Source organism: Pelobates fuscus, chromosome 2 (assembly GCF_036172605.1).
Source record: "Pelobates fuscus isolate aPelFus1 chromosome 2, aPelFus1.pri, whole genome shotgun sequence".
NCBI lineage: Eukaryota > Metazoa > Chordata > Amphibia > Anura > Pelobatidae > Pelobates > Pelobates fuscus.
Window position 1 is genome coordinate 132,217,705 of NC_086318.1, and position 15,595 is coordinate 132,233,299.

At 46.0% G+C, this 15,595-nt stretch overlaps 1 protein-coding gene across 1 annotated transcript in view; it reads left to right on the plus strand.

Moving 5' to 3' along the window:
- Positions 1-15,595, plus strand: part of USP13 (ubiquitin specific peptidase 13) — a 100,132-nt gene that overhangs the window by 37,938 nt on the left and 46,599 nt on the right. Inside the window, exon 3 of the mRNA XM_063442697.1 lies at positions 9,180-9,240. Coding sequence (XP_063298767.1) covers positions 9,180-9,240 — 61 coding nt within the window. The remainder of the gene's footprint in view (positions 1-9,179; positions 9,241-15,595) is intronic.

Genomic DNA, 15,595 nt, shown 5'->3' on the forward strand with positions numbered 1-15,595 from the left:
CAATCCTGAAGGAATGGGTCCCAAACTGCCTTGGGTCCACTCCCAACTTGTCCAAAACCTTCCGCATCACCTTGAGGAACTGGAACTTCGACAGCGAAGAACCATCCTCGTGTCGAAAATATGAACCTCCGGCCGCCGCCCGGACTCCGTGGAAGGCCGTGGCGCACTTGACCGGGCACGTGCCCCCACCTGGGAGCTCCCACAGCGTAACCAAGGTCCCCTTCCCCATCATGTCTGTTTTGGACCGCCTCAAATTGATCACCACCTTGCCATTCCACACCTCCACATCCGCTGCCTGAAGCCCCCCCGCCCCTTGGCGGTTGCTGCTGACCAGCTCGCTAATCCGAAACGCCCCGAAAAAGGCGAAACTAAAAACCACAGAGAACAACTGAACTTCGTAACTCGAAAAACACACACCGGGCAAGGCCCCCACAATCCGTTGCAGCAGCTCAAACGACACCGGCCTCCTGGAGTCCACCGACACTTTCCCCCTCCTTAGCCCTTTCAGTGCCTGCCTCACCAGAAAGTGTTTCGTGGCGTCCTCCCAACCATTGAATTTAAACAAGAAAGCTAGCGCCGCCAGCTTTCGCCCTATCACCGCTGCTGAAGATCCTTTGGTAACCGATCTACACACAAGCCACAACAGCGTGTCCAACCGGCCCTCCCGCGAGGGCTGGCCCCCCAACTGTTGCACCAAGTCCTCCCATTCCCCCCACACCTTACTGTAAGCCGTCCATGTAGCGGGGGCCAGGGAGTCCCGTATCAGTCCACCAAGCATGATGTCCCGAGCCGCCACATCTCTTCCGGGCAAGACATCCCCTCCTCCTGTGCGCCCGGCGCCGCCTGCCGAAACCTCTCCCACTGCGAACGAGATAACGCATCGGCAATCACATTCAACAGACCGGGCACATGCCGGGCCCTAAAAACAATATTGAAACGCATACACAACAATACAAAACGGCGGAGAAGCCGAACCACCGGGATAGAGGACGCTGACAGCCCATTCACTGCGTCCACCACTGCCATATTGTCCGAAAAGAAAACGACCTTCTTGTCCCTCAACTGCGGACCCCACAGTGACAGTGCTACGACTAGCGGGAATAACTCGAGGAACGCCAAGTTGCGGATCAGCGGGCTGACCCTCCACTCCATTGGCCAAGTCCCCGCGCACCATTGCCCGGAGAAGTAGGCCCCAAACCCAACGCTACCTGAAGCGTCCATGAACAGCTCCAGTTCCTGAGACGAAGCCACCGGCTCCCGAAAAAACACCTTCCCATTAAACTCCCGCAAGAATTCACCCCAGACCTCCAGGTCGGCCTTCATGGCCGCCGAGACCCGGATAAGGTGGTGCGGGAACGCCACCCCCGCTGTCGCCCGGGCCAGGAACCTGTTAAATACCCTGCCGACTGGGATCACCCGACAGGCGAAGTTAAGCCGGCCTAGCAGCGACTGAAGCGCCCGGAGCGTGACCTTCTTTGCTCCTCGTACCTCCGCCACTGCCTGCCGCAGCGCCACCAACTTATCCTGCGGCAGCCTACACTCCCCTTTGATCGAGTCGATCTCCAAGCCCAAGAAGCTCAAGCACGTCGTGGGACCCACCGTTTTGTCACCCGCCAGGGGGACTCCAATAACATGCGCCACCCGTTCCAGAGTCCTCAATCCCCTCCTGCACTCCTCCGAACCGGGAGGCCCGACGCACAGGAAGTCGTCCAGGTAATGGACCACCATCCTAGTGCCCGCTTCCAACTTCACCACCCATTCCAGGAACGTGCTAAACTTCTCGAAGTATGCGCACGATATCGAGCACCCCATGGGTAAACACAAGTCCACATAGTAAGCCCCCTCAAAATGACAACCCAGCAGGTGATGGCACTGCGGATGGATAGGTAAAAGGCGGAAAGCCGCCTCAATGTCCGCCTTAGCCAACAACGCCCCCCGTCCCGCTCGCTGCACCAGACTCACCGCCTGATCGAACGAAGCGTACGAAACCGAACAGAGGGCCTTGTCGATGTCGTCGTTGACCGACGACCCCTTGGGGTAGGACAGGTGATGTATCAAGCGGTACTTGCCGGGCTCCTTCTTAGGAACCACCCCCAACGGTGAAACCCTCAGATTAGGTAAGGGGGCTCGCTGAACGGCCCCGCCACCCTTCCCAACTGCACCTCCTTAAACAACTTTTCCCTAACCACCCCCGGAAATTCCCTGGCCGACTTCAGATTGCGAAGCCGTGGCACCCCGTCCCGGTCCCGAAACGGTATTACAAACCCCTTGGAAAACCCCTCTTCCAACAACCCAGCATCCGCCCTGTTAGCGTATTGCTTTAGCCAGGGCAGCATCGCGTCGACTTTCACTGGCGTTGCTCCCAGTGGCAGGGGACGCGGCCGAACCTCCGCCCGCTGCGGGAGCGGACTTCCCCTTCTTAAAGCATCTGTGGAGGCCGTGAGTTCCTCCGCACCCTGAGCACTCGTGCTTAAAGCGACAGGTGGCCCCCCACTTGCACTGCCCCTCGTTGAATGACCAACAGTAGCCCCGTTTCTGGTTGGCCGACACGGCGGTAGAAGCGCCCGTGCCGGCCCCGGACTGAAAGGGGGACGCTTTTTGCGCCATCATTAATTTTATCCAGAGCGGTAGGTCCATCTGGTCCCACCGCATCCCCCGGATTAGCGGCCAGACGCTGACGAAATTGCTCGTCGTACCGCCACCATGCTAGGCCCCCGTACGTCCTATATGCTTCCCAAACCCCGTCCAGGTAACAGAAGAGCTGCGAACAGCGCTCAGCCGCCTTCTCGCCCATCACGCTGGCCAAGATGCAAAAAGCTCTGAGCCAGTTCCCAAACGTTTTGGGAATCTTCCTGTACCTCCGTTTCTTTTCCTCCTCCTCCTTTTTTGCGTCTTTTTTATCCTCCTCCTTGAGGTCAATGTATTCCTCAAGGGGGAGAAGCGAAAAGAGCTCCACAAATTCCCCTTTCCAGATCCTCTCCTTCACCTCGGGCTTGAGGTGACAGCCTAAAGGACTCGCAAACGAAACGTGGACGTTCTGTCTCGCCGCCTCCGGGACCCCCCAAGCAAATTCTCACCCTCGGTCCCTACACTGGAAGCCTCCGCCGCGGGGGTCGCGCCCCCGCCTCCGTCTACACTGCCCCCGGCCCCGGAAACCCCCGCTGGACTAGACCCGAGGACCTTCCCTTGTGGAGCCCATACCTGACTACAATCCCCTTCCTTCCTATTCCCCTCACCCCAGGAATCAATCAACTGTCTAATGCCCGCTAAAAGCTCCCCCGACTGCTGCAATGACAGTGCCTCACCTTCCGAACCCCTTGCCGCCGAAGGCCGTGGAGTTGTCATCCGGCTCTGTGCGACCTGCCCCAAGCGTTCAGCCTCTCCGGGCCGTGGGCCAGTGGCGCTGGGTCTCACCCGGTCCACGGGCGACCTTGACGACTCCTGTCCTGCTGCCCGGTCCGCCTCGCCCGCCGGCGACCGCCTGGAAGTCCTCGCTGCGTAGGGTCGCGCCCCCTTGGCGGGTGACCGTCTGCGAGACCTGCAAGGAGAAGAAGACATCTTGGGTAGGCTAGTCGTAGGAACCCTGCCCCGTCCTCCCTCCTCCTGGGACCAGTCACCCAACTCCCTTCTATTCGTCCGCCTTCGAGGGGTAAGAGCCTGCGCCGCAGTCCGCACTCCCTCCGAGGAACTCCCACTCCTGGAACTATCGTCCCGCAGCGTCCGTCCCCTACGCCTGGCGGGGGGCAACCTACGCCGCCCCCGGGTGTGGACCTCCCCGCAGGGGCCCCTGCCGTCCGACTCTGATCCCCTCCGGTGGTGGCTCCGCGACCTGTGTCTCCTAGCTGCTTGCGCTCCGGCCCTGCGGGCCTGCCCTTTAGCGGGCGCCGATCTCCAGCGCTGTCCCTCGCTGGCGCTACCATCCGTCAAGTCTCCGCCTTCCCGACCAGCCTGACTACGCCCCCGGCCTAGTCGCACGGGAGACCCTGGCGAAGCGCTGCGCTCCTGCCCTCTGACTGGGGACCCCCCATGGCGTCTCGCAGTGCTGAATCTGTCTTGTTCCCTCCGAGCCCTAGCAGTCCCCTGCTTACCACCTGCCACCCTACCGTCACCAACCATGCCAGTACCGGGACCCACCCCCGGGGTAGCCCGTGGGCTAGCAACTGAGGGGGCAGTAGCGTTGGAGGGCGACTCACCCGGGCGATTCGCAACCGTGGCTCCTGCTCCACCAGCAGCACTTCCAGCACTCCCGGAACCTGCTGCCAAGCCTGAAGTACCGCTCCTCTTCCGACCGCTGGCCTGCGCCTGCAATGGCCGCTTCCTCGAACTCCTGGCAACATCAGAAACTTCTCCGTCCCCTCCTGTAAAAGAGGACACAAAAAACGAACGTTCGGCAGTTTTGCTGCTTCCACGTTCGGCAGCCGAACGGCCGGCAGTAGAGCTACCTCTACGCTCAACCCCCGAACGTTCGGCAATGGTCTTGCCTCCCCGTTCGGGAAACGAATGTTCGGCAGTATTAGCACCTCCACCTTCGTCTCCCGAACGTTCGGCAGTTTCGGCCCATTCGCCAGATCTCCTACCTCCACGTTCATCTCCCGAACGTTCGGCAGTTTCCGTCCGCACAGCGATCCGCCTACCTCCACGTTCGCTCCCTGAACGTTCGGCAGTTTCCGACTCGGTTCCTGAACCTGCGGCCTGCGATTCCGGCCTCGCCTGACGGCCGTTTCGTGCGGCCACACCGCGACGACGCCCGCGGCCGGTTCCACCTGCGGCCTGCCCGCCAACCGCCTCACTGCCGCCCCGACGACCTCTGGAGGGGCTCCTCGGACGCCGGGAAGCTGGAACCACGCTGGGGCTCAGCCTCTGCGGGGGCCTCGTCCTCCTCACCGGCCTCTGACCCTGGGAGCTACCAGATCCGGACGGCAGAGCATCACCAAGACGGTCCCTCAGCCACTCGAGACCCCTCTCCTGCACAGCAGCCCTGACTCCTTCCAGCCAATCTTCCATCTTCCTGACAACCTGCAGAGGAGACAAAAGAAAACAAAGCCACACAAATCCTGCTACAACGAACAGGTAAGTGTAACTTTGGATTAAAAGTGCCGTTAGACCTAAGATGGCCGCTACTTATACCCCCCTAGTAACTCCTCCCTACTCCATGCCTTAGACCAGCCCCCAACTACTGACAACTAGCTGCCTGCCTCCTGGCAATGTCAAGGCCCATTCCCCTTAGCTGCGCTGCTCCATGGGCTTCAAATATGAGAACAATCAGAGAGCAAATAAAGAGAGATAAAAACTCAAATATGTAATACAGAAAAAAAATCTAATTAAAATAGAATTAATAATGTAAACACTTTGTTAAGAATCATAAAAAACAGACCAAATCAAAATCAGCATTTAAACCCCTAGGGTGCAATGCTTGTAGCCTACGGATCCATAACCATTCTCTCTTTCTCAATTGGATCATTAGGTCTCCTCCTCTATGATCCAAAGACACCTGTTCAATGATGGTAAAATTGAAACTGTTCATATTGAAATGAGAACATTTATTGCAGTGTATGGGAACTGAATTAGAGGATAGACAAGGCTACAGGGAATTGACCAGTCAAAGGCTTCAAATTGCGAAGCCTCTGTGCTGCAGTCATGTGCACGCCATTGCCGATTCCTATCCTTCACAAATAGGGCAGACTCCTGACATATGGAGCACTTCAGCAAGCTAGTGTGCTTTGTGTTTGGGAGTGTTCTGTTAATAATTTGCTGAGTATTGTTGGGTATCCAAATACATCACTTACTGCCAATAAAGGCTCATACTACACCTTTCCCAATTGGCATGAAATCCAGTACCATTCTATGCTTGTTGCTATCACTTTCCAGCAAGCCAGTAATATTTCAAATGACTGTTGGTAAAGGCAGGGCCAAATTTACCCTCCTTGCTGCCCCAAGGCCAAATTTCTCAATGCACCCTCTGCCACCTCAGTCCCTGTACACACATGCATATTAATTAATGCGAGTAATAGTATTTTTTATGTAAAAAATATTTTATTTTTATTTTTGTAATACATATAGATATTAATATTACAAAAAAGATAATACACATATACTAATATACATGCTACATGTGTATATATGTACACATACATAATATTCTACCACAATTTAAAAGTATTTTATTTATTTATTTATATGAAAACTTTGTCCTTTGTACAGAATTCCTGCAGCATGCCCCCTCTTGACTTTATGCCCAGTGTTGGAACCCATGGCATGAGAATGGGCTGTGAAGTCAGGCCATAGCTTCAGTGGCCTTGTGTGTAAAGCTGGGTAAAGCTGGTGACTAGCGGCTGTTAGCAACTGGTAATTAGTGGCTGCGTATGGACAATGGCTTGGTTTGGGATGTAAGCATTTTCGTATTGCAAGTGTTTATTTTGTATTCCTTGTGAATGAGCGCTGTGTGTTAGATCGTATACTGTATCTGTATGATTCAAAGTAGAAAACCATGAACACAGAACGAGTTATTAAATCATTTAAGGCAGACCTTTTAGCAAGTCTGCACCAAATACATGCTACAAAATACTTTACATGGAAGAAGAAACGAGGAAAATACGTTTTGCCAAGCTCGCTGGTACCAAACAAAATTGATCCAGGAAACTTGAAGAGCAGGAACATCGTGTGTGTGTGTGTATATATATATATATATATATATATGTATATGTATATGTATATGTATATGTATATATATATATATATATATATATATATATATATATGTATATGTATATGTATATGTAGATAGTTAATACATTGCTGAACACAAATACACACACCAGTCAAGTCATAAGACTTGCTTTTCCCACAGAAATGTTACTTTAACAGTGCTCTCACTACTGCAAGGGATTCTGGGTAGGCGTATGCAAATGAGCTCATGTGTATATATGTGTGTGTGTGTATATGTGTATATATATATATACATAGACAAATGCTGCTTGAGTCATCCCATATTATAAATGGGTCCTGTTCTTCCTCACTGTATTATTTTGCAGCAAAGAGACAAATTTAAGGCCACTCTAGCAAAAGGAAGAGTGGAAAATCTAGGTGTAGGATCAATTTTTTTCTCTCGCTGACCGGAATGTTGCCTGTATCTTAAGACTGAGCGCCGGGTAGTCACGTGCCCACGGTGTTCCTACGCAGAGGGCGAGTAGGGAGTGACTCCGGGCTGGCTAATATCTGTTCTGTGCGTACAAACATATATTGTCTGTACTTATGCTGACGGAAATCTAATTGCGGCACAGTTCCCTTCATGCCATCCTGTGTCCTGCCTTAGCTCCTTTGCCATGAAATCCCTCCCGCTGCAGTGGGACAGAGTGATATAATGTAAGTAGGATTGGCAACTGGGGGAAGTGTTTCTTTTTATATATTAATAAAAAAAAATGGAGGTAGGGAGAGGCATTCCAACATGGGTAGACATTTGTAACCCATGCTGACATGCCACCCCCCATGTTATGCTCAGGATGAGCTTTTTTTTCTTTATTTTTTTTAGCTTAGGTGTGGTTGCTATGACATCTTTTTGGGTGGTAAAATATATATATATATATATATATATTTATTATTATTATTATTTTTCCTCTATTTCTATTATAATATTTTTATATAAGCATTTAAAATTATTTTTTCAAAATATTAAAATATCAAATATAAATAATTTATCAATGTTAAGATATTAATCCAAAAAATATTAAATCGAGGTAGAAATAAGTCGGAAATTAGTAGCTAATAGTTAATAGCCAGTGACTGTTGTTAATTGTGACCAATTAAGCCAGGTATCTACTGACAAGGGCTTCAATTTAATTAGAGCCGATCGTGTTTATTGGCTCTCAATACGCCATTTAATGGTTTAGATCAGGAGCTGATAAATATCGTTAGAAAAATAGGAACAGATACCTACATTGTCCTGTTGTATAGTGCCAGTACAGTAGGATCATCCGGTTGAAGTTCTAATATCTTCTGTTTGTGAAAGCTGTCCTCCTCCTTTAAGCTTTCTAGCTGGGTGGTAGAAAGTTGGGGCAAACCAGACTGTGAATGCTTCCAGGTGGCATTCTCAAAACCTGTGCTAGAGATCACTGGTTCTGGAGATGGTGATATGTCCAGGAATGGACCCACATGTTGCCTATGCATTCCACAGGTTCCCACACGCACCAGTGCACTGCCTGGGAACAATGTTGGCAACAACATTTTTCATTTTGAAAGTATAATTTGTTTTTTCTCTTCAAGACTCCACAAGGCCTTAAAATCCCCCCAATGCAATCAGTCTTTACTATTTACTTTTTATGCCTATATTTATTTCTGTGGCGAATCATGTTTTCACCGCTGCCATGTTCTCTGCTTCCTCTGCTCTTCCTGCTCCATGCCGTTGGATCTCATACTACCTGTACTCTAATGGTCATGGGAGACCCCATATATGAGCCTGAGGGATACGACAAGCAGGTAAATATTCTAGGAAAAATTCTAAGTGGTCTTCCTACTACATCCCTCTTGTTTGTAACTCTGCACTTCCTTTGGATTGGCAATGTTTTACATTGCAGTGTTTAAATGTCTCTGGTGGTTGTCACCCTGACAGCCACTAGAGGCGCTTCCCACGGAAATAGCCGAGTGAAACATGGCTATTTCAATCAGATGGTCTAATAGAGACCATCTTTGGCACAGTGCATAATTTTGCTGTGCATGCGCACAAGCCTTTTCTGTACAATGACTTAGAATTGTACGTGGTGGCTAGGCCAACCTGGAGTGTACCTATTATCTAGTGAGTTATGTTTGTAGTCAGTTGAACCTGTGTTGATTAACGGTTCCAATCGATATTCTATTTATTAATGGGATGATGTCCTTGTATAACTTTTCACCCTTGTCTGTATCATATACAGGGTGAAGGCCATGCCAGGTTTCTAGAGCCGTGTTTATTAATAGCAAGGGCAACATCCTTTAAGGACTTACTGTGAGAATGTATTTAAGAACTGTTCTTGTATATAGATGCAACATTTTCTTACTGTAAAATCCATAACGTAATGAGTGTGTAAACCCCTAAAATAATAAAATAATAAGAAAACATGATAATAAGTGTTTATTCACTTAGTTGCTGAAAAAGGTTTATTTCCATTTCATCTGTTTACTGATAAATTGCTTGTATTGATTTCCAGAAAGCAACCGGTGCATCTGGTGGAGCCCATCCAAGATTCATAAACGGCAAGGTATTTTTAGGTAAAGTAGAATTTTAATGTAAATGGACATTTTTATATCTGCACCAGTAATTAGAATAGATCACATTAGAACATGTATGTATCATTTTAAGAGGGATCTGTCAGCTGTCACCACACCACTGATATATTTTTAGAAGCATGTGCTTTTTGTTGAACATAAACAGTAGTCTTAAAGCGTTTTAGAGGTCCATTAACTACTCAAAATGTGGATAGAAGACTGGCAAAATGAAAAAAAATTATAATTTTCACAATTATTTTATGCTGTTTACTAAAAACCTGAAAAATGGCATAAAATGGGTTTCCATAGCTAAGCTAGTCTGCAGTAGTCAATAATCACCATGGATTGCAAGTGCTGGAGTGATTTCATGTTTGCCATTGGATACTGGAATAAGGAAGACATGTTCTTTGAAGTGATGAACGTAGTTTACCATCTGGGATATCAATTATGTCTGGGTTTGGTGACATAGAAACCTAGAATGTGACGGCAGATAAGAACCATTCTAGTCTGCCCAATTTTCGAAATACTTTCATTAGTCCCTGGCCTTATCTTATAGTTAGGATAGCATTATGCCTATCCCACGCATGCTTAACCCCTTAAGGACCAAACTTCTGGAATAAAAGGGAATCATGACATGTCTCACATGTCATGTGTCCTTAAGGGGTTAAACTCCTTTACTGTGTTAACATCTACCACTTCAGCTGGAAGGCTATTCCATGCATCTACTACCGTCTCAGTAAAGTAATACTTCCGGATATTATTTTTAAACCTTTACCCCTCTAATTTAAGACTATCTCCTCTTGTTGTAGTAGTTTTTATTCTTTTAAATATAGTCTCCTCCTTTACTGTGTTGATTCCCTTTATGTATTTAAGTGTTTCTATCATATCCCCCCTGTCTCGTCTTTCCTCCAAGATATACATGTTATGTTCCTTTAACCTTTCCTTGTAAGTTTTATCCTGCAATCCATGAACCAGTTTAGTAGCCCTTCTCTGAACTCTCTCTAAAGTAAAAAAAAGTTACCTGCACTCTCTCCTTAATCCCTATGTATATTTAAACAAATGGAGGTCATTTAGTTACTCCAATGGCTACTGGAGGGAATGCCTGCCTGCCAACGTCAATGCAGACTCCCCTAGACGGGTCCTACTTTCACCATTCACCTTGCTTCCTTGAGCTTTTGGCAAAGATATCTCTAATGAGACAGAAGGGGTCATTGTTTATATACACCCCTATATACTTATTAACTCTTAATAGGGAACACATGGGATGGGCGGCAGCATTGTAACCTAGCTGTGTGATACAAAAAGTGAATACAAATACAAAAATAAAAGTCCTGCGCTCACTCCCAACACTCCTGGGTGGCAGCAAAGACCAAAGTACACATCAGCTCCAATACATATAGTAAAATCCATAGGAAAAAAGTTACGTATAATAAAAAGGAGGTTCAATTATTATTTTGTATTAATGTTTCTTTTGGATATGATACTGGAACACAAGGCTGGTTTTTCTCTTTTCCCTTAAAAGCTAATGACCATTAACATATCAAAGAAATCAACCCATCAATTAAGAGGTAGATGCCATATGGCTGAAGTCAGCTAGTTTACTTTGGAACCAGACATCCAGGAATCCCTGCAGAGCCTTTAATTAATCAAAGGATCAATCCATGTTGCAAACCATCTGCCCCCCTTCACATTCCTATACCATTTACATAGAAACATAGAATGTGATGGCAGATAAGAACCATTCGGCCCATCTAGTCTGCCCAATTTTCTAAATACTTTCATTAGTCCATGGCCTTATCTTATACTTAGGATAGCCTTATGTCTATCCCACACATGCTTAAACTCCTTTACTGTGTTTACCTCTACCACTTCAGCTAGAAGGCTATTCCATGCATCCACTACTCTCTCAGTAAAGTAACACTTCCTGATATTATTTTTAAACCTTTGCCCCTCTAATTTAAGACTATGTCCTCTTGTTGTGGTAGTTTTTCTTCTTTAACCCCTTAAGGACGGAGGACGGTTCAGGACCGTCATCGGCATTTTTGCATTGCCGACCGGTGACGGTCCTGAACCGTCCTAACCGTCCAATGTACTTACCCGATCGCCGTCGTTCCCCCGGCGGCGATCGGCGGTGCTCCCGGTGTGGGGAGACTGCCTGCAGCCCAGACAGTCTCCCCATGGCGGTTTAGGACCCCTGTGGCCATGTGATCGCCCAACAGGGCGACCACATGGTCACAATAGGTGTCCTAGTCTCTGCCTGCAGGGGGACTGTCTGTGCTGACAGGCAGTCTCCCTGCTGCTGTAAAATAAAAAAAAAAATTTAAGTGAAAGTTAATAAAAAAAAATATTATTATATATGTGTATATATATGATATATAGACATATATTATACCTATATAATATATGTCTATATATCATATATATAATGTCATGCTAAGTGTATTTTTATATTAATATGTACATATATTAATATAAAAATACACTTATAATTAATTTACACACGTATATATATAATATATATAATAACTATATATATTGTATATATATATTATTATAAAATACGAATAATAAATAATTTAAATTAAATTTAAAAAATGTAAAATAATAATAAAAATGAAAAAAAAATTATATATCTATACGAAATTTTATTCTAACTGTATTTTGATATTAATATATATATATATTTATATCAAAATACACTTAGAATGAAATTGTATATATATCTATGTATATATAAATAAATAAAAAGAATGCGAACTATTCATATGTCCATATACAAAATTACATAAATAATTATATAAATATACACGTAGACTTCAAATATATAAATATGCATATATATTTAAATTCTACGTGCGTATTTATGTAATATTTTTACATAATTAAGTTATTTTATTGATTGCAATTTAAGGGACCTGCCTGCCAACCCAGGCCGAAAGTCCAGAGAATTTAATTTGCTATCACTGTATTTTACCCTGTAACGTTCTACGACACCCTAAAACCTGTACATGGGGGGTACTGTTTTACTCGGGAGACTTCGCTGAACACAAATATTAGTGATTCAAAACAGTAAAACATATCACAGCGATGATATTGTCAGTGAAAGTGACTTTTTTTGCATTTTTCACACACAAACAGCACTTTTACTGATGATATAATTGTTGTGATACATTTTCCTAATATTTTTTTTTTAATTCTTTATTTTTGAAGTGCAAATAATTTACATACAACTTGTCACGCCCCAACAGCTTGTGACAGAAGACAAAATACACAGCTTGTAATCAGTAAGGCAGTGAGAAAACATGCACAATTTTTAAAGTTACAAAGACAAGAGTAGGTACATGCTTGTTATCGTTATTATAGAGTGAGATTAAAACGTAGATTCTTAGGGTATTCAAATCTATCTAGACTCAATAGCGATTGTAAATGATTATTTATATCTTTCTCAAGCAATATAGATTCGATCAGGTTGTTAGTTAAAGCGATACATACTAGCAAAAGTCGTTGTTACAGGAAGTGGATTAACATGACTGGCTGCAGTTAGTGGCATGCTGAGTTGGTACCTCATCCTAATGGGTTAACAAACTATGAGGGTGCATTTCGTCATATATATACACACATCGCTCTCTATCAGACTGTACCATATATGTTATCAAAATACAGTTATGCAGTTTAGCAATACCAGAATACATTTGCTAGGGTTTTAGTCATGAAAGGCCGGTGAAGGGCATAGTACCCAGGCTAAGCAGTGGGTCTAGACACATAATTTGAGTCTGCATCAGTATATGTGGAGATGCCTAAGGCTGCAATGTGGCTGACTAGGCGTTAAAACACATATAGGCTAGGCAATAAACGATGACTGGCATACCGCACAGCGCTCCAGAGGCAACGTGGGGGAGAGCACCGAGTCCATGTGCGCTGTAAGGCCTTTAGTGCGGCCGGTGGCTACCCCCCACAGGTAATCAGTCCAGTGTTGGCTTAACCGACACCCATGTCCGGTATGCTCCTGCTGCGGGCGTTTGACTTCTCCAGGGTCAAGGTGCGTTTTGGGCAGCACTCACCCTTTCGTTGGCTTCGGGTCGGTTCAAGGGCTGGCAACTTCGGGCTCCAGGCCCCATGACCCAGAGTGTCCAAGTCCTGATTTCTACGCAGGCGGTGGAGGGTCCTGTTGCGTGCTTGTTTCTTGCGGCGGGGTTTTTTCCGCCCACTTGGTGGTCTCTGCTGGGTAAGCGCCCCTCTGACCCTCGGTTTGCGTGGGCTGGTCTTGGGCTTGGTAGATTGCTGGGTAGGTTTTGTGCCTGTTTGATAGCCTTCAGCGTTTGGGCTTAGGCCTCTCTGGGTGTCCCTTTGTCTGGGTCGCTGTGTGGGTTGCATTCGCCTCTCCAGCTTGGCCCAGAATCGGGCAAATATCTCGTCGATGCCCTGGAGTGTTTGCTCCACGTGGTCCGCTGATGTGTGTGAGGTGAGTATGTCCGCCATCTTGGGCAGCCCAGGGGAGCGTAGCTGCTGCTGGTCTGAGTCAGCCTGTCTTTCATTGTGGCAGGTGTCTGCCGCCCGGGTGCTTGCCAGGTAGGACCGGGATAACCCCCGCCGGTCCAGGGGCGGAGGGGACCCCTTTAGTCGTGTGTCACCTCCGGTTAGTGCCGTGGGGGCCCAGTGACCGGTAGGCCGCAAAGCCCCGAGTCCGGTTTGCCAGCGGAGGAGCGGCCCGTGAGAGGTATCCCCGGAACCGCCGGCATGTCAGGATTAGGTCGGGTAAGATTCTGCAGCCCGGTAGGCTTTTGGCTCGTTTTGCTGTCGAGTTTAGTATGCCAGACACAGGAGCTCATGCGGCACACGTCTGGACTGCTCCGTGGTCAGGCTCCGCCCCATTTTCCTAATATTTGTGTTCAGCAAAGTCTCCTGAGTATAACAGTACCCCCCATGTACAGGTTTTATAGCGTTTTTGAAAGTTACAGGGTCAAATATATGGGTCAAATATTTTTACATTGAAAATGGCCAGGTTGGTTACGTTGCCTTTGAGAGCGTATGGTAGCCCAGGAATGAGAATTACCCCCATGATGGCATACCATTTGCAAAAGAAGACAACCCAAGGTATTGCAAATGGGGTATGTCCAGTCCTTTTTAGTAACCACTTAGTCACAAACACTGGCCAAAATTAGCGTTCAATTTAGTTTTTTACTTTTTTCACACACAAACAAATATGAACGCTAACTTTGGCCAGTGTTTGCGACTAAGTGGCTACTAAAAAAGTCTGGACATACCCCATATTGAATACCCTGGGTTGTCTACTTTTAAAAAAATATGTACATGTGGGGTATTATTTAGCAATTTATGACAGATAATAGTGTTACAATGTCACTATTGATACATTTTAAAAATGTATGTTTTGAAACCGCAATATCCTACTTGTACTTATAGCCCTATAACATGCAAAAAAATAGCAAAAAGCATGTAAACACTGGGTATTTTTGAACTCAGGACAACATTTTGAATCTATTTAGCAGTTTTTTTCATTCGCTTTTGTAGATGAGTAAAAGATTTTTCACATAAAATTCAAAAAACTTATATTTTTTTCAATTGTTCAGCATTTTTTCATTTTTTTAAAAATAAATTACATGAGATTATATAAATAATGGTATGTAAAGAAAGCCCATTTTGTCCTGAAAAAAACAATATATAATTTGTATGGGAACAGTAAATGAGAGAGCGGAAAATTACAGCTAAACACAAACACCACAAAAGTGTCAAAAAGATGCCTGGTCGCAAATGTATAACATCGTAAAAAAAGTCCGGTCCTTAAGGGGTTAAATATAGTCTCCTCCTTTATGGTGTTGATTCTTTATGTATTTAAAGGTTTCTATCATATCCTCCCTGTCTCGTCTTTCCTCCAAGCTATACATGTTAAAATCCTTTAACCTTTCCTGGTAAGTTTTATCCTGCAATCCATGAACCAGTTTAGTAGCCCTTCTCTGAACTCTCTCTAAAGTATCAATATCCTTCTGGAGATACGGTCATATGTCAGTTGCCACAACTCTGACCATTTTTCTAGTTTACCTAAATAATTTGCCATTTGGCTTATCCCCCTGGAACATCAACCCTATTACATATCTTAGTATCATCAGCAAAAAGACATACCTTATCATTAAGACCTTCTGCAATATCACTAATAAAAATATTAAAGAGAATGGGTCAAAGTACAGATCCCTGAGGTATCCCACTGGTGTCAAGCCCATGCTTCGAATACACTCCATTGACAACAACCCTCTGTTGCCTGTCACTAAGCCACTGCCTTACCCATTCTACAATATTGGAATCCAAACTTAAAGATTGCAGTTTATGGATAAGCCTTCTATGT